Source organism: Camponotus floridanus, unplaced genomic scaffold, assembly GCF_003227725.1.
Source record: "Camponotus floridanus strain SB8 unplaced genomic scaffold, Cflo_v7.5 scaffold48, whole genome shotgun sequence".
In the NCBI taxonomy this organism is placed as follows: Eukaryota; Metazoa; Arthropoda; class Insecta; order Hymenoptera; family Formicidae; genus Camponotus; species Camponotus floridanus.
In genome coordinates this window covers 148,244-168,663 of record NW_020229636.1, presented here as the reverse complement: position 1 = coordinate 168,663, position 20,420 = coordinate 148,244, and the positions used below count along the sequence as shown (strand labels likewise).

The following is a 20,420-nucleotide window of genomic DNA, read 5'->3' as shown; positions in this document are numbered from 1 at the left end:
GAAATGCAGTAAAACAATCGAATCGTAGATCTAAATAATTAACTTAACGAAAAGATCCATAAAAGATATATTAGTTCTTTTAATAAATAATATCGTATACTTAGTCTATATAAAAATGGATTTATCTATTTATTTATTTCTAAAATCTATTTATTTCTAAATATTAAATACTATAAATTTAATAGTTATATATTTTGTAAAATTTAATTATAAAAGAATCTTGAAGATATTCCAAAAGAAACGAAGAACTTTTCTCAACGTAGAAAAAGTTAATTATAAACAAATTTATATTTAATCATTATAATTAATTTGTATTTAATTTTATTGGAATTTTATTATTAATTTTATTGCATTGTCAAACTCTACGCGATCTCTGTAATGATAGCTATTCAGGAATTAGGTACAGTAAAATAATCAATTATTATCGCTGAAAAGAGGCAATAATATACTTTTAAATCTAATTTAAACTTTTGATAAACGATATAAAATTTTTTTATTATAATGAGAAATCTTTATTAAAGATCATAATTGCAAATAAAAATGGAAATAACTTCACGAAGTTTATTAATCGTTTAATAAATAATTAATCCGTGTGTACGTGTACGTGTATGTGTGCGTGTGCGTGTGCGTGTGCGTGTGTGCGTGTGTGTGTGTGTGTGTGGGTGTGAGTGTGTGTGTGTGGGTGTGAGTGTGTGTGTGCGTGACTTTAAAGATATACTTGTATATAAATACAATTGTATATAACTAAAAATATATATTTCCGTTATGTTAATTATCCGATTTTTATTCGATCGTTTTATTGCGCGTTCTGAATCAAATTATATTTAGATCAAATAATATCAGAGAGAATATTTATTTATTATATTAGAATTCTAAATGTGTATGTGTGTGTGTGTGTACACATATATATTAGAATAGAAACGAAATAGAAATAGAAGAATAATCATTGCTCATAAAGATTGCAACAAAGTAATAATTTATAATTTTGATTCCTGTATCGTATAATCGAGTATCGTATTTCGAGAGCAATCAACTTTATTTATTAATATTAAAATTGTATATAACTTACGAATATATTCCACTTATTTCGGACGTTAATATCGCGACAACGAGGAATAAACTTTTCAAAAAAGTTCAATTCAACTATTTCATATATGAGACAGTTCTACCAATCACTGATACAAAAAACTCGTCAATTGACCAGTTGGTGAAACTGTTTCAGTCCTGAGTATTTTCTTAAAAGAGCTGTTGGCGCACATACATACGTGTATTATGTTTACGCGCGTCACGCGTTCGAACGAACCTTTACATTCTCGCGGGAAGACTCGAGCTCCATCTTTATTGTCCGTATACACCACACACAGACCCCATCACACACACACATGTGGAATTATCATTAACTAAAAGCCCATTTGCTTTAGACTTACGTAAAGTGTTATAAATATAAGTATGTTATAAAAATTAAATATATTAAATTATAAAGAATTGTATATTTGCAATAAGTTTCTACACTGCCAAACATGAGTAACTCTGCAAATTTTAAGAAACACAATACTCACTATCAACCAGGTTAGTTCTATTAATCTTATTGCAATTTATATAAAGATAACGTGTAAACTAACAAGTATTAATAGTTGTACGTGTAAACTAACAAGTAGTTGTACGTGTAAACTAACAAGTATAAGTAGTATTAATAATTGATAATAATGAGAATAAAAGCATATTATTAGCATTAATTAAACTTTTTTGATTATGTGTATAATGTGTATAATAATTTGATTATGTGTGTGGATGCAGAAAGAGAAAGAAAGTTGTAATATTTCAATTAATAATTATTATAATTATATTTCTCTCCTTTTCAAGATGTTCACATAATGGGTTGCGTCGAACGAACACAGGGAGATGGCATGGAAAATGTGACAGCAGACAAGATTGAGAGTAAGCAAAGCCGAAGTCGTCTAGGGGACACTCTCATTTATCATCCTACAAATCTGAAACAATTAAGATCAACACCTCCAGTCACTCCTACCGGTACAATAGTAAATTTAGTGCCAAAGAATATTGATAATATAAAACAAGAGAAGCGTATTTTGCATTCTTTAAAGTCAAAAGAACCAAAGTTTGTACCATATGAGCCTTACAAGGCAGCTGTTAATCCAATAGTACCATTTGAAAAAAAGAAGAAATTATCTAAGAATGAATCTCGCATGAACGCTACTATTACACAGATTGCTACAATGAAAATCCAAAATAATGATATGAGATTAAAAGATTGTGCAAAGGAAAATAAGGAGAAAATATTGGAAAATGAGTGGGACAGTGAGAAACAAATGTATGAAGCTGAAATTCGCAAACTGAAGGAAGAAAATAGTCAACTTGAAACTCAATTGAAATTTCAAGCACAGGTACAAAATGATTATCCATTTTACAACAAAAACTTTCATATATTTAATATTTATAATTTATATAAAAATGTATATTCTTATATGCATAGGTCAATGGTGAATTAAAGAACTTGTTGGTTGCTGCGGTAGGGGAGGATCTGGAAACAAGAGTTCATCTTTTAACCGAGGACAAATTGCAACTTGCCAGAGCCTTACTGAGTTCAGCACAACATTTATCTACGCATCAAGAACAAACAGAATGGTTGGCAGGCCAGTGTGAAGTTTGGAGAAGTAAATTTCTAGCTAGTAGGTAATTGACAGTTATTTTCAAGATTACATGGAATTTCTTCTTAATACTTATTACATGGTATTGTTGCAGTTTTTATTTTGATTTCTCTTGTAAAATTTTTATAATAAATTGTTCATTTAAGTTTTAATGAAACACCAATATGTCACTCAAAACAAAGTTTATTACAGCTTAATGGTGGAAGATTTGGCAAGATGGAAGGCAGCACTTTGTCAAAGAGCAACAGAACTGCAGGAAACTATAAAACGATTGTTAGAAGAACATAATATTATTCGTGATACCTCCCTTAAAACATACAAGTAGATTATACGTGCTTATTATTTCTAATTATCTATATTATATTTGTATAATCAAATTAATGAACAAATTTTTTGTTTTTTAGAATGCTTACAATTCTACGAGAGAAATTTGATCCTATAGGGACATCTAGCAAGAAACATGAATTAGCGAGTACTAATATCATAGATCTGGCACAAGGATGTTGTCAACTCACAGAAATTCTAAAAGTCAGTCTTCTCAGCGGTATTCCAGATTCAGAATTACGGAAGGAAATTAATATAATTGGTTTAGATATGAAAACACTTGCAGAAAATAACGCGGAAAAGGTAGAGTTGACTATTCAATCTTTTGAGAAGATATACCATTTTGATCGAATAATATTTAATATTTAAATGTTGCAGTTGCTAATGAATCAAAAATTACCCATGACTGGGAGAGAAGATATTGCCTGTTCCGCGGTGATGGGAGCGGCGGTTGCAGTTGGCGGGCAAATGTTTCTTCCACAATGTGACACCAATAACATGACATGTTGTCCGCATTGCAGTGGCGAGATTAAACAGATTTAAAAATGATTCCACTTTTATATCTTCCATCTGACATTTTTTACACTAGATATATAGAATATTTGCTGATTCTTTTGTTTATAAGTTATGATTCTTTTATTTATAATTATTTTTTTAAAATATATAAATACAAAATTATACTAATACTTGATCTGATTATGTTTAATCTTTATATAAGCTAAGGTCAAAATTTATAATTCTTTAGTTAATTTTTATACAATATATGTATTTATATATTTCCTACATGTATAAAATTTTTCTCTTATTTCAAATAATAAAGTATTTATTTTATCTTATGATTATTTATTTTCTTATGGTGATACCACCAATGAGATAATGTTAATAATTAGTAGATAGTTTATCATGTTAGGATGTTATACATCAGCTAAATCAGCATTTTTGAGTTATCATTGATAACAGACTTATGCAAACTTACTTGATGGGTGCATAATTGTAAATCTTCAGCAATATTGACAATTATAGTGTGTAGAAATTGAAGTAAAAATTGCTTTAATTGACAATATATGTATCAAATATACATAATGAAAAATTCGAGACCTAAAATCTAAAGTGAATCTAAACACAGTCTTTTTTGCCTGCTTTTAAATTATTATTTGTTTAGGTGTTTTTTCTGCATATATTTAAACTATAGTTTACAAATCTTTATATTTTAAAAATTGTTTAGAATTCTAAAAATTTCTTATTATTTAATTTTTTTATGACATTTTCCTATTATATTTTGGCATTAATTTGGGGATATTATGTGTAGATGTAGGTATATGTATATAAGGTATTTTTTTTATTTTAATCAATACATAACATCATACATACACATACACTACATATATATATATATATATATATATATATATATATATATATATATGCGTATATTTGTAATTATATAAAAATTACTGTAATATATAAATGTGACTTTCTTCATATAAAAATTCTCTTATACAAACAATATAAAGATTTATGCATATGGAATGTGTATATAATAAAGTTTTGTATCTTTTATACACTCTAATGATTATTTTTTATGATTATGTATATAACATATATGTATATATATGAAAATATATTTCAGTTTGTAAATAGGAGCTTTAATTTTTTGACGACATATTACTGGTTTCAATTAGGTCCTGGAAATCATTTCTCTTTTATCATTATGTTCTATGTACATATTACTTAAAAACAACATTTCTATACATTTATAAATACAATATTAAATAAAATAAACATTACCTTCAATTTAAGAATATCTTGTTTCCATTCTCCAGAACCAATAATTTTTACTGTTTCTAGTAATACATTTGTTATCTTATCAACATTTTGCTTGAATACAACTAGGACATCAGCTGCATGAACATTATCCTCACAATCTCTCCAACAATCATAATCAGTTGCCATTGCTATAACTGCGTACAAAAGACCTGCTTCTTTTGCCAAATATACCTGATTTGTAAAAAAATATAAATGTTATATAATATATAATTATATTCTCTAAGTATGCATAATTATATTTATTGTAATATATAGACCTCTGGACATGTAGTCATGCTAACTAAATGTCCACCCCAGAGACGTAAAGCATTACTTTCTGCTTTAGAGGAAAAGCGTGGTCCTTCAATGGTTACTATTGTTCCACCCTTTCTTATATTATATCCTAATTTTTTTGCTGCTTGTATTAAGATTTCTGACGTTCGTGGATCAAATGCAGGCTCCATTGGTATATGACATACCCCTATAATAAATTTATAATTTTTATTTAGAAGGAATATATTTTAATTATATAATAAATTTATAATTTTTATTTAGAAGCAATATATTTTAATTATATATGTAAAACATGTACAAAATATATTTACCATTATATTTAACAGATGTTCCATCATAGAGTGTTACTTTCCTGGCAAAAGTTCTGTCTATAAAGCTATCAGGCACAACTAATTGTCCTCTACTGATGGATTCTGTCAATGATCCACATGCAGAAGATGCCAATACATGGGTACATTCAGCAAGTCGCAATGCTTCTATATTAGCACGGTAATTAACTCCAGTAGGATTTATCTTATGTCCTTCGCCATGTCTTTATCAAAAGAAGGATGTTAATTAATATAAACATAAATTATAATAAATGAATAATAAAATAAAAATTATTTAATATAATAAATAAATATTAAAGTTATAATAATAAAATAATAAATAAATAATGAAATTATGATCAAAAAGCTAATATAAATTAAAACATATCTCAATGCATAACTCTAGATAACGATGGAATTTTCTTGGAATATATGTACAAATCATGAATGGAAAAACTTATTAGGAATTTCACCTGGATAATAATACTATATTTATTCCATCAATAGATCCACAGTAAAGATCACTAGAAGGATATCCAAAGTCATTTTTTGCATTCGCACGACGTACAATGTTGTTACATTTGAATGTTTTGTGCAGACAGTCACCCAGACCTGAACCGCTTATAATTCCTACCTAAGATTTAAAAATATATTTATAACATCAATAGCAACAATTTTATATCATTTTATACACAAAAAGAATATTTGGAATATATTGAACCCATGACATAATGTATGTTGAGGTATTTTTTTAGATACACATGTATTTTTTGGAAATAGTTCTTTCCAATTATATATATCTTATACATCTATTTTTAAGCCAACTGCTTTAAAGACTAAATTTTTTATTTATAAACTTTGATTATTTTAAAGCTATAAATTATATCCTCATATATTGTATGTATATATCTATTATTCTTATCCTCCAAAATTAAGATTTTTATTTATTTAATTGATATTGAAGGTCATTAGGACATGGAAAGTTTTAGAAATAAAGATTCTCACCTTAACTTGGTTTGCCATATTAAGATATTATTTTGAATCTGCAATATAAAATGTTCAAATCACCGTATACTGCCGTTGAGGAATGATCATGTATCGTATTATCTCTAATATTTATATAATTCTATTTCAGTTATAAATAGACACCCGGCTGATTAAATTGGATTAGATATGATAAGAAAGGTAAGCATAGATTATATAAGTATGATAGAAGGGAGATATACTTCATGTTTTCTGCATAGAAAGCGAATTTTGGCTGCGGTCAAGGAGACGCTGAGAATGTTTTGAAGCGTTTGATTGACCAATCAGGTTAAAGAAATCTTTACCCTGATTGGTCGGGAGCGTCCAGTTTGATCACGTTGCGATTGACCACAGCTAATTATATCGACTTGTGCCTAGGGTAACTAGCAACGATTAACCAATCAGAGAGTCCTATTTTGAATTGGTCAATTGGCGTCGTGGTCAATCGGATGCCACCCGGACTGAGCGAGGACAAGATCTGTGGAGGTAAAGTCACTAGATTAACAAAGTACCGCAATTTTGATCTCAATAAGATAAATTCTTTTTATTGAATACAATATATATAATGACTAGTATATAAATAAGAAGTGGAAATTATGAATTATCAAATTATAAAAATACATACATTATTGTCGCTCTATGAACATCAAGATATAACAATGAACAATTTGCCCTTATGTTTTTCACATAAATGTAATAGATCTGCCCTTCTGATGATACACGAATGCATCGAGAATTTATATTACAGATTATTAACGCTAAGATATTTTCCGACAAGATAGCCCTGTACTGTTAAACTTCTGTTAGAAACAAGTTGTATTAAAATATTCCTCGTGGCTTATTGAAACACGTCCAGTTATGAAAATGTAATATTACTTTACGTATTATACTATTATTATTTCATCTATCCGCGTATCTATTATATCATTTCTTTTTTTCCGAGAATCAAATGGAGCAAACGTTATTACAAGTAGGATAAAAAACTAGAAAAAAAAAGAAAAGAAAAACACGATATGAATATGGATCAACATGAATAACAAAAAAAAATATGCAAGCCATTCGTTGATGCAAAAATCGATACAATTATAATTACGTAAAAAAAACTTGCTCTAATGATTATACATAAAATTACATTCGCTTTTATTGTTTTTACAATAAAAGCGAATGTAATTTTATGTATAATCATTAGAGCAAGTTTTTTTTACGTAATTATAATTGTATCGATTTTTGCATCAACGAATGGCTTGCATATTTTTTTTTGTTATTCATGTTGATCCATATTCATATCGTGTTTTTCTTTTCTTTTTTTTTCTAGTTTCTCTATCAAGCATTCCTGAAGCGTCAATATCGTTCACAGCAAACCGTATATTAGCTTACGGTACTGTCAATCTCACCGATTCGCACGCACACAAATGTAAGCGTGAACACACGAGAGGGATCTCCGCGTGTTTACGCGCATACACGGAAAGACAATAGCCTTGTGTTGTAAGATACGCGTTTATATCGGGACCATTCACAGATGCTTAACTACGACTGTGTACACGCATATATATTACAGCACCTTCATGAATCATTAACGTCGAAATCTAGACGAGAGATTCTCTCGAGGCGAGCAAGCCGCCGTGACGTAATTTCCTGAAGGCTCGAAGAATCTAGGACGTGGCTGCGCGGAGAGCCTCTCCCCTGGATTTATATTGTATTCGCGTAATAAATTACTCAACTATTTTATTGCCGTCTTTGGACGAGTTTGCAGCATCTTGTAACATCAGTCTGATAAAAAGGACTCGTTTTCTCTCTGTTTACACACTCAACAAAATCTCATATATATTATTATGTACACACAAAGTTGAATATACCTATACTTGAAAATTATATATATATATTTTTGATATAAAATTACTTTGATATTAAATTATCGAAATTATCGAAAGTTACTTTAACCAATTTCGTGGAGATTATTGAATTCTTATTCAATTTATTTACAAGAGATGTAGGTTTATTTAAATTTGTTAATAAACATGAGATAGATATATATGTATATACTATTCCTTTTAAAAATTAACATGCTTCTCCTCCTACTCACAAATAATACCTATCACTGATCAAAAAATCCTACTAGACTTGCAACTTTGCATAAATCAAACATGATTTGATAAAAAGTTACAGCATTAGTGCTATAAAAACACGATAATGTAAAAAACATACCGAGACACAGAATATTGTAATAATTTTTAATTCTCAATTTAACTTCTGTTCGCACGATTACCCCATCCGCGACGATGCATGTCTTTATATTCATCCATTGCGCGCGCTTGTTCGAGATGTTCGGGGTCATCTTTCTCTTCCATCTCTTCCTTCAAGATAATTTCGTTATCCTCGTCGTTGGAGCTTGTATCTTTATTCACCATATCTTGCAGACATCGAGAATTTGTTCCATGCTTTGATGGATCGGGCCAACTAGAATGATATCAGAAAAGTATCATGCATATTAATTAACTTTTTTCTAATTTGTACTAAAAAAATGTTTATTATATATAATATTTGCTTACTCTCCATCTTTGACCCTTTTTTCATAAAACTCTTCGACTGTCAAGACTGGTAAACTTGGATAACCTGCTCCAAAAACTTTCTTCTGTACCTCATCACGCGTAATGATAATGGGTTGTAATTTTTGAACTGGAAATTTTTGCTTTTCAGTCGTATGCGATTTGGAAACCATAGTATGCGTTGGCCCCACTTCCGTCATCATGTTTCCCAAAATTACTTTTTCTGTTTCTAGAAAATGCAACTCTTCTACTATTTGAACTGCGTACAATTTTAGAAGAGTAACAAAGTATTCTCTTTTTGTTTCATCATCTACGTTTGGATTGTCTAAATTTTTCTTTAAAGTATCCAAGCGAGACTCCAAATCTTTCTCTTGTTTATATCTTTGTAACTTTGTATTTCTACGAGTTACCTAAAACAAATAGAATTATATTATTATTATAATAATTATATATAATTATCTGCAATATGATTTGAATAAAAAACTAACCATATCCTCCAACATCCTGGATTCACTCTTCAATTTATTTTGATTATCCCCTGCTTCCTTTTTTTCATCACTAATCTTTGGTATTTCGACATCTGTCAAACCGTATGTTTTCGATCGCTTCAAAAAGTCCACAAAATAGATTTCTGCTACTTTAACAAGATGCATTCTGTCATTGCTGTTGCATATTTTGGTGGTGAGCTTGCCCAATAGAGCTGGTAGTAAGAAATATTTGATATTTTCTGTAGCTACCTCCTCGAAAGTTTCATTGTCGCTGAACATATCCACTAAAGATATTAGTTTTGTTGCATCTTCAAACATACGCATTGTCTGCCTTATATCTGACTATAATAACCAGCAAGAAAAAAGAAATAACAAATTATTATAGTTTTCATTATTAGTATATAAACTTCACATAGTTTTTAACTTAATTGAAAGATATATATTGTCACAATTTTTGGTCTCATTATTTCAAAAAATTTAAAATCAAAATAAACACCTGTATCTTTGGGCTATTTGTCGGCTCCTGTGTATTATTAATACTGTTGTACAATTCGAAAGCATTGTCAAATAATTGTGACAGAGAAACATCTGAAATCGGCCCCGTCGCTTTAACGGACATGTTCTGATATGCCGCCTGAGAAAGTGGAGGACCAAAGAGAAGCCTGAGAAGTTGGGATCGTCGACTTGTAGAATAAACTGAACATCGCGATAGGTGAGCGTCGACTATAGAGAGAGGTACTACATAAGAAGGGGAGCGTCCCGTTTGACCACGTTGCGATTGACCACAGCCAATTATATCGACCTGTGCCTAGGGTAACCAGCAACGATTAACCAATCAGGGAGTCCTATTTTGAATTGGCCAATTGGCGACGTGGTCAATCGGGTGCCACTCGATTGGTCAAACGTTTCTCAGCGTCTTCTTGACCGCAGCCTTTATCATCATGAATTTTATACATCTATGGTCTACAAGTAAAATAGAGAATTTATTCTTCGATATTGGTAACTCATAAGGTAAACCTTCGCACTTTCATTGCTAAAGAATCGATTTAAAATTGACCTGGATTGGATTCTGTAAAAAGATCTTGAATTTTATTATTTTGCAGACCTTGGTAGAAAAAAATTAACTCGCAAAAATGACTATGGCAATGTTGCAACGTCGTGCTAATGTAAGTATATAACATCTGCATGATACGATAAATTATCTTGAGCAAAAGCTAACCTTAATCTAACCAAATCTAACTTATGTATGCGTATCATTATGTATACAGTTATGTATATATTAGTTATTATAAATGTGAAATTTTTTTGTTCAAGGTACGTTTACCACCCGAAGTGAACAGAGTATTGTATATCAGAAACCTACCATACAAGATTACAGCTGAAGAAATGTACGACATATTTGGAAAGTATGGAGCTATCAGACAAATTAGGGTGTAAGTATTGCATCATGCGCAATATATTTAAAAGGGTAACTCTCTCTGTGATTGAAATTTATTCAAATTATATCTTTCTCTTCTATTTCAGAGGTAACACCGCTGAAACAAGAGGCACAGCGTTTGTCGTATACGAAGATATATTTGATGCAAAGAATGCATGTGACCACTTAAGTGGCTTTAACGTATGTAATCGTTATTTAGTAGTTTTATATTATCAGAGTAACAAGGCATTTAAACGAATTGATGTTGATAAGAAGATGGAAGATCTAGATAAATTGAAAACAAAGTATAATCTAAATGATGAGAAAAAATAATGAAATATAGATATACGATTGTAAGGTATGTTCTTTTGTATAAAAGATTTGTATATGTAATTCACACTTATTAGAATAGGCGAATATGGTGAATTTTACATTATATTTTATATGCAATATATCAATTGAATAGATGAATGAATGTATAGTATAAATATGTGTGTGTGTTAACTAAGAATAATACAAATAAAATATAAATAAACTTTGTTATATAATACAAATTTATATAGAATTTTCTAATAGGTTTGAAAGATGATTTTTATATGTTTCTTCTGAATTTTTAAATTTGTTTACATATATAAATTTACATATTTTTATTTATTCTTCTGTATGTGTTTACTTCTAATTATCTATTTATTATTACAGAGCGATAGATACACTAGATACACGTGGCTTTTGTTGACATGCTCATATATAACTTGTCATTGATAACTGATATCTGTGTAATTTAATCGTCTGTCTCGTCTCTCGATATTTACATTTTGTAAGCCGAGTCCGATTCATTTACATATTAATCATGCTTTTTTTTAGAATGTTCTCATTTAGGATCAGCAACTAACTGAAAAACAAAATTATTTTTCGTATCGCCAATTAAAATAATGTTTAATTCAATCGAAGGAGCAAAAAAATATATTCTTCCAGACAATAATAATTATTTTGCTTCTCATAAAATTAAAAGAATATCGACATTACAATTGCGACGTCAAATAGGTCACAAAATAAAAGACTCGTTTATTTATAATCTGCACCAGTAAATGTACGTACAGCTTCATATGCGAACATACTAATATATCACGAAAAATTGACGATTCTTATCAATGACACTAATCGCGAGCGTAATCGCAGTGCTACGAGGTCGAATGTACACACGCGTGCGCGTCGCGACGCACCCATCGCGCTCACGCGCGGGCGGCTGCACGATCCGACCATTCGATTTCAGTCGAAAGTGAAAACTCGCTTGACGTTCACTGCGCTGCGCCTTGTCGTCTGCTCGCGGTTACGCTCACACTCGTTTGCAGGCAAAAACTTGCGGGGAGGCTGTATCCTTCGACGGTGCATTGATCTCGCACATCATCGGATTCTTCGCATCACCCGGTGTCGATGGCACTCGGATCCTTACGAATTTGCAGGGCGATCCGGCCTCGCGTCGCGTTATATCTTAATGACAGATAGTGACGCGTGGCGTCACATGTCGTACGATTGCTGCGGCGACGGCCGCACCATCGGCGACTCGTTCAATGCCGGTTTGCGTAACGCGCTGCGTTTCACACACGAGCACCTGGATAATGTCTTTGCCGATTCGAGATCCCGCTCGTGGCTGCTCCTCTCTGTCATCGCCGTCATTAGCCTGCTGCTGACTCGTTGGTTCACCCATCGTAGGATGCTATTACATCGTGATGCCGAAAGTTACTAGATCATAGAGGCCGACCCGGTATCGTCGAGCGATAATGATGTTTACCATATGACGTACGTCAAAAGAAAAAGAATTGTCAGCCAGCTGTTAGCGGATAGAGCACCCGAGACGCAGGAGGTGTGAATTGTAATCTTCCGTCAAGGCCTTTTATCACTCGGGACGATACAAGTGCAGCTCCAGATTTTTGCGGGACGCAAAAATGCGGCATGTTCAAGGACATTATCGGCGCATTAATCGGAAACGGATTCACGTTTCGTTTTATAAAATTACCAGAGCGTATCGCGACAAAGCACGTTCGACGATGCGCGACAATCGTCGTTTTTGCAGTGGCGCGAATAATTATTTTTTTCTCATAAATAAACGCCTATGAAAGTCGTGCAATTGTATATATTTTATATCGATCTACGTGATACTTATCGTTGATTGGAGTTAAAAGGTTTTACAAACTCTCTTATGTATAGTTTATAAATTATTCTTGGGGTTAAAAGGTTTTACAAACTCTCTTATGTATAGTTTATAAATTATTCTTGATTATGATTTTTTATTCGTTTGAACATTTTTGTGAGGGGGATGGCGAGTTTCTTGGAACGAAACAAAATCAAATCCACGCGCTTATATTATGGCCTAAATTATTTACGCAGGCACGCTCGTAAAAGGATCTCTCCCGATATTCTGCCGACATCTAAGAGTCATTTGTTTAATTCTCCTGAAAATAAACATTTCTATTCGATCATCTATCGAAATCTTTTTTAATAGTCGCAGAGTATGTACACACGAGCGTAACGATTTATTTCACTCGTGCAAGTATCCTGCGCAGGCTTAGCGCGTTGCTTAGAAACGCGTGTGCAAGCATGGCATCTCCTTTCGGCTAAATATCCGAACGGCAACGATTCGAACGTCTGCCGCCAATCCGTCCCGTAGGAGCGCAAAATGGTGGCGACGTGAGCAGTGCGCGGTGGACGCATGCGCACAAGTAACCGCGCCAATTCGGTCACGTGATCGCGCTAGCTATATTCAGTTCGAACTGTGCGTCCGACTGGGTGTCGAAACATCGAGTGCGCGAAATAGTAATTATTTACATCGTCTTCGTTATTGTCCAGGATTCGTAATGAGGGAAAAGGCGATGCGGGAAAGTACGACGATTTCCGACGACTCTCTGCCGATTTATATCGAGGTAAGCGCATGCTTTTGGCGAGGTATCCGATGCATTGTCGCGTTCTCCGTGCAAGAATTTGAGACGAGAAAACGACGTTATATGTAGGATCGATTTTGCTCGATATTTGTCAAAGATTATTTAATCCTTTCGGAAATAATAATTTCTGTTTAACGTCTATTATCAAGCATTTTGTAATCGTCGTAGAACACACACACACACATGCGCGCGCGCCAACCACACACACACACACACACACACACACATATGTATGTATATATGTATGTATATATACACATTGTAATAATTTATTTCATTCATGTAAGACTTGGCGCTTAGAAATACTCGTGCAAATGACATATATTCTTTTTTTGATTAAATGGCAAACATAGCCTTCTACTCGTTTCGCAGGAGCGCAAGATGGCGAGTGGGTAGTACTGACTGTTGCCGGCGCATGCGCAGCAGTAACCGCGCCAATTCGGTCACGTGATCGTGCTAGCTATATTCAGTTCGAACTGTGCGTCCGACTGGGTACCGAAACATCGAGTGCGCGAAATAGTAATTATTTACATCGTCTTCGTTATCGTCCAGGATTCGTAATGAGGGAAAAGGTGATGCGGGAAAGTACGACGATTTCCGACGACTCTCTGCCGATTTATATCGAGGTAAGCGCATGCTTTTGGCGAGGTATCTGATGCATTGTCGCGTTCTCCGTGCAAGAATTTGAGACGAGAAAACGACGTTATATGTAGGATCGATTTTGCTCGATATTTGTCAAAGATTATTTAATCCTTTCGGAAATAATAATTTCTGTTTAACGTCTATTATCAAGCATTTTGTAATCGTCGTAGAACACACACACACACACACACACACACACACACGCGCGAGCGCGCACACAACCACACACACACACACACACACACACACACACACACACACACACACACACACACACACACACACACACACACACACACACACACACACACACACACACATGTATGTATATATATATACATATATGTATATATATATATATATATACATTGTAATAATTTATTTCATTCATGTAAGACTTGGCGCTTGGAAATACTCGTGCAAATAACATATATTCTTTTTTTGATTAAACGGCAAATGTAGCCTTCTACTCGTTTCGCAGGAGCGCAAGATGGCGAGTGGGTAGTGCCGACTGTTGCCGGCGCATGCGCAGCAGTAACCGCGCCAGTCACGTGACCGCAACAATTCAGTCTGGACGCGCACGGTTGTGGTTGACGCTGAAATATGTGCGACAAGTAGTGATTTTTCACATCATCATCGTCTTCGTCGTCGACAACGACATCGCAGATACGTCCAACATACGTCCTAGGACAGGATGTTCAGGATATGCAGATATACATCCGGAATAATGAAGGGAGACCCGATGCGGAACGATCGCCTGCTTCACATTGAGGTAAGTACATGTTTTGTAAGTACATGTCTTTTACTATCGCTACTGTTACAACGCAATTGAATTTTTGAATAATTATTTAATATTATATATATTTAATATTTATTGATAATTATTATCTCTTTGTATTCTTTGCTATCAATTTGTATAAGTCTTAATACGACGATCATTGTTGCACTGAAATTACCTGTCGATTCGTATCGAGAGAGAGTGCGCGCTTTTATTCATATAATCATTGTTCTCATTGTTTTATTTTATACAAAAATTTAAGATAAAAAAAGGAATTAAATAGAAACTTTTATAAATAAATATTTTCTCATTTTTATATTTTAACTTTATCAATTTATATATAAATAAATAAATTCTAATACTAATAAATTGTTATAAATATATTGAAATTATTTACAATAGAAGTAATATTTTATCACATACTGTCTTTTTATATTTTTGCTTTATCAATTTATATATAAATAAATAAATTCTAATACTAATAAATTGCTGTAAATATATTGTAATTATTTATAATAGAATTAATATTTTATTACATATTGTCTAAGCTCTCTCTCTCTCTCTTTACTTTAGATATTTATTCAATAACATTTTTATTTCAATGAGAAATTTAATTCTACATTTCTCTTTACACATATATATCCTGTATAACATGCATATTTAAAAAGTGTCTAGAAGATATCTTGATATCTTTGGAATGTCTTGAGGATGTTTTGAGGATCTTTGAATATACATATATGTAGGATCATTTATAAATTTATAAAAATAAATATGATTAAGTAATTTTTTCTATAACGTATTTAACACTTTGAATGTAATGTGCGTGTTCTGAAAAAATATAATTAAATTTCTTATTATCAGATCGATTTTATCACATTTTTTTTAAAGTTAATACAGATTTCTTAAAGATTTCTGAAACTTTTTGTAATGGAAATAAGTGATATATAATGATTTGATGAAAAAACAGTTGGAACAGAAGGAAATATAATTTTTAAATATATAACTATTTATTTTAGTAATATATAATTTTTATTTAAGTAATGTTAAAATCTTAAAACGATAATGAGGCGCGTTGTTAAATTTAGCTTTAAGCTGCCTCTTTGATGATGTAATTAACTCAAAAGAAGAATAATGAATATGTATATAATTCGATGTACTATTAATGAGTTTCTTTTTGCAAATTAGAAAATTTTTCGCTAATAAAAGCATCGTTATCATTCTCGTAGAGAGCACGTAGAACGTGCGTCAGAGTTCCGTAGTATGAACGTATGTCGACTTCGAAGTAAACACAGAAATAAACGTGCCAAATAGATCGGTGGCGAATGCATGTCGAAGGGAAGGTAGAAAGACGGAAACTGCGGCGATGGAATACCACGTTTCCCCATGCGACTTCTCTATTCCTATGCAAGCATACAACGAAAATAGACACAGAAGGAAACGCGACGACCACGGAGAGAGACTTTTTAGTGAGACGTATGCTCTTGCAACGCAGAAAGTTTGTACTCAGATTTTAATATAAATCGCGCCTAAAAAAATGAAATTAATCTTAAATTTGAAGATGCATTTTTCAGTATTTTTTTTACAAACATTCTTTTCAAAAAATTAATTAAAGTTTAATCTTCTTAAAGTTTGTTTTTTAAAGTAAAATTAGAGATAGGAGAACTAAAATTTAGGCAACTTTTTAACTATATTTAAATAACTTCAGTTTATTTAAATATATTTATTTGAAAATATGTTTCTCAAAATGCAATGGCATGAAAGTTTTCAAATATCTGAAATATATTTTGTCTAGTACTAGCAAAATTTCTGAGACGCAACCTCTTTTCATTTTACTAAAACTTTATTTAACATGCAAGATATACACATACTTTTATGTCTTTAATTTTCAGATAATAATTTTGAAATGATAACAAGTCATTGAAATAATTCGAAAAAATGTGAAATGTTGCCTTTGCCAAATGCAATATTATATAATATATACAATATATTATATTTTTTCGATTATCGTATTTAGGAATTTAATATGATTTTTTTTCTAACTTAATTTTTCTCCTAAATGTTTTTTGCGCGAATATTTAGGGAAAAAATAACTGTCACATAAAATTTCTAATTACGACAATCGAAGAAATGTCAATATCGTACGTAATATTTACTGAGCAAATCGAAAAACTCAAAAGCAATTTTTGTTACATCGAGATTCTCGATAGAGATACGTCATTCCAACGAATGTTTTCTCTCTGTGTAATAACTAGGCTAATTGTTTTAATTTGTAATGTACGAACTTTATGACGACAATCGCACTTTGAATTGCTACGTAGTTCTTTCAGAACTCAATATATTTTCACGTGATAATATTCGAACTTTTTATTTAAATTTTATTTTCTGCTTTTTCATTACTGATGTTTGTCTAATTATAATGAAATAATATCTGATCTTTATGTAATTACGTAATATAACACATAATTTATTTTTGTTATTTTTGAAACATTATGAAGATTTGAAGATGAAAAGAAACTTTATAAAGATTTAAAAATAACTATTTGTTAAAAAATTGTTATAAAATATTTATTATAATTTGTTAAACTATAATTATTAATTTCTTTAAATATATTTGAAGAACTACGTAGATTAGCAAAAATGTAAAAACTGCTTTGCAAGGAATAGAATCATAAGGATTTAATTATATTTTTCCGTTTGATATCATTTTGATGGAAGCATTCCAAAGATACTCAAATTATCAAAACATTTTTTATTTAAAATAAATATAATCAACGATTCTTTTACTTGAAATTTCTTAATTTTTTATAATATTATAGTTTCTTTAGAATACGGATCATTTTCGTGTGATCATAATTATATTTATTTACAATTATTACGAGTGTGATCGAAACGACAACAATATATACCTCGTTTTTGCCGAGCGTCCGGGATTATGTATGCCAGAATTGTTTTCATTCGACGAAAACAGCCCTTCATGAAAATAGACGACCTCCTCCTCTCATTTCTCCCTTCCATACTCATTTCTCCCTCTAAAGCCGCGCAATGCATGTGCGTGCGGCAATGGGGATGATGCAGTTGGCCTGAATAAAGGTCGGTAGCCGATCTAGCCCCCCTGGCGTGAGCGGGTTGATCACCACCAGTTCTCTCTCTTTCTTTCTCTCTCTTTCTCTTTCTCTTTCCCTCTTCTCGCTGCCGTGCCACCCATCTCGGTATTGATTTTGTTAACCTTCTAGATTCTAGCGGCTGGCTCTCTACCCCTTCCGTTTTACTTCTAACCCCCTCGTCTCTGATGAAAGCGACGACATCTTCACATGACTTACGCAGCGTTTCATATCGAGACGATTTGTTATATTTTTCTATCTTACGAATGAATCTTGAGATGAAATTTCGATGCATTTCTCTGATAGGCAAGGAAATACTGAGATAAATTGGAAAATATTGTCGATTGAATCTCTTCAAAAATTCTCAATGGTTCTTGAAGTACGTACATCTAAATATTATATATGTATATACAATCGCATAAATTATTAAAAATTTCAGATGTTCGCTTGTTTAAAAAAGCATATTAAAAATATTAAAGTGATTATGAGATGTAATGTGATTTATTAAAACTAATCTAATAAATTAAACGTAATTTGTGATTAAAAGTCTGATTTATAAAGTATAATTATAATATAGCAGCATTTAGATTTCATATTATATTCAATTCTAAATTTTTAGATACAAAAAAAATGTTTTTTGAGATTTAATTTTGATCAAAATTTATATCAATTTTATATTTCTTTAAATAATATAAGCATCACTTGATATAATATTTTGCATAAATAAATGGAACACTATTATTCAGTAATAATATTACATTCATATTTTTACATTTAAGTTAAATACTTTTTCGCGATTTTAATCTTGTCGGGACGGAAATTCAGATAATACTACAAATAATACTATACATATATATATATATATATATATATATATATATATATATACATATATAATACGTTACTTTCGGAAAAGCAAATCAATGATATTAATTGAAAATAGTAATAGCATCAGATGTAAAAAAGCGAGTATCTAAAATTAGTCATTTTAAATGCGACTAATTAAATTGAAACTACCTTGCGGGATATCTAGACGTTAAGTGAATGCATTTTATAAACGTTTCGTAACGCCAGATTTTTATTGTAATTTACGATCGAGGTATTTGCATTTTTATTCTTACTCATGAACTCATAGTCATTAACGGATATTTACATTTTTTGTTTTAAAAACAATGAAATTCACTCAGATTCTGTTAGTTACATCACTGGATTGTAATACATTTGTTTAATTATAAATAATACATAATAAATTTTCCGTAATAAGATAAAGTTAGTATATATTATTTCAAAATTTATCGCGTTATTTTTTATTTGTAAATTTATAGATTAATTTAAAAGTTAGTTTTTTCGTAGTAGAAATTTTATTTTTACTTTTTATATACAATATGTTTAATTTTAAATGAAAAAGTATATTTATAAAAATATTAAAAAAAAATTAATATTGAATTATCTTTTTCATTATCAAGAATTAAATCATCAATTAAATCATCAATTAAACGTCTTCCAATTAAAAATAACCTTTTTCTCGTTATTGATTAATAATGATAATTTATGTTTTTTTTACTTTTAACATTAATTTTTCGCAAATGTTTGATAATTAAAGTGAAAAAATGGAAGAATGATGCGACTTTTCTGCGATTTCGATAATTTTGCACGCACATGCATTTGCTCGTTACACGCATATATATAATACTGAGAGGCTTGCTAGCGGAATCCTAATACTGTGTATCTGTGCCACTGTGTGAATTGAATTTCAATTATATACGTACTTAATTTACTTGTCATTCACTTGGTTCTCTTCGAATTGCATTCGCGGCTTTTGGCGCCACTCCATCTTTGCCATCGGTCGTAGAACATTCTGTTAGTAGTAAACTCATAAGAAAAATAAAAAATTGTAAATATCCTGAGATATCAGAAAGATTATAAACTTATTTTTTTATTTATAAAAATAAATCAAAGAGAAAAAAATAAAAAATATACTTAGAAAACATGCTAGAAAAATTTACATTAGGAAAAAATATATAAAAAATATATATATAAATAAAGTATTAGCATAGTAAGATTGTATCAAACTCCTTTATTTAT

The 20,420-nt window shown here is 31.0% G+C and overlaps 5 protein-coding genes across 5 annotated transcripts in view; 3 read left to right on the top strand and 2 right to left on the bottom strand.

The window, feature by feature from the left end:
• The first annotated feature begins 1,371 nt into the window (after nt 1-1,371).
• LOC105259422 (golgin-45) lies at nt 1,372-3,612 on the top strand. Its single transcript, XM_011271336.3, has 6 exons — nt 1,372-1,569; nt 1,864-2,405; nt 2,495-2,694; nt 2,862-2,990; nt 3,074-3,296; nt 3,372-3,612. Exons 1-6 carry the CDS (start codon nt 1,521-1,523, stop codon nt 3,534-3,536), a joined length of 1,308 nt encoding a protein of 435 aa, XP_011269638.1. The 5' UTR covers nt 1,372-1,520; the 3' UTR covers nt 3,537-3,612.
• An 898-nt stretch (nt 3,613-4,510) lies between these two features.
• LOC105259436 (S-methyl-5'-thioadenosine phosphorylase) lies at nt 4,511-6,577 on the bottom strand. The gene is made up of 6 exons (XM_020030040.2): nt 6,407-6,577; nt 5,875-6,035; nt 5,405-5,625; nt 5,078-5,280; nt 4,782-4,991; nt 4,511-4,678 (listed from the first exon to the last, which is right to left on the bottom strand). The coding sequence occupies exons 1-6, from the start codon at nt 6,422-6,424 to the stop codon at nt 4,640-4,642; spliced, it is 852 nt and encodes a 283-aa protein (XP_019885599.2). The 5' UTR covers nt 6,425-6,577; the 3' UTR covers nt 4,511-4,639.
• Nucleotides 6,578-7,742: 1,165 nt separating this feature from the next.
• On the bottom strand, nt 7,743-10,177 carry LOC105259423 (immunoglobulin-binding protein 1). The gene is made up of 4 exons (XM_011271337.3): nt 9,955-10,177; nt 9,459-9,800; nt 8,974-9,380; nt 7,743-8,881 (listed from the first exon to the last, which is right to left on the bottom strand). Exons 1-4 carry the CDS (start codon nt 10,075-10,077, stop codon nt 8,668-8,670), a joined length of 1,086 nt encoding a protein of 361 aa, XP_011269639.2. The 5' UTR covers nt 10,078-10,177; the 3' UTR covers nt 7,743-8,667.
• Nucleotides 10,178-10,452: 275 nt separating this feature from the next.
• LOC105259424 (splicing factor 3B subunit 6) lies at nt 10,453-11,395 on the top strand. Its single transcript, XM_011271338.3, has 3 exons — nt 10,453-10,624; nt 10,773-10,891; nt 10,983-11,395. The coding sequence occupies exons 1-3, from the start codon at nt 10,592-10,594 to the stop codon at nt 11,206-11,208; spliced, it is 378 nt and encodes a 125-aa protein (XP_011269640.1). The 5' UTR covers nt 10,453-10,591; the 3' UTR covers nt 11,209-11,395.
• Nucleotides 11,396-13,141: 1,746 nt separating this feature from the next.
• Nucleotides 13,142-20,420, top strand: part of LOC105259426 (solute carrier organic anion transporter family member 3A1) — a 93,833-nt gene continuing 86,554 nt past the window's right edge. Inside the window, exons 1-3 of the mRNA XM_025412169.1 lie at nt 13,142-13,796; nt 14,187-14,440; nt 14,938-15,228. The gene's annotated coding sequence lies outside the window, so the exon portion shown is untranslated. The remainder of the gene's footprint in view (nt 13,797-14,186; nt 14,441-14,937; nt 15,229-20,420) is intronic.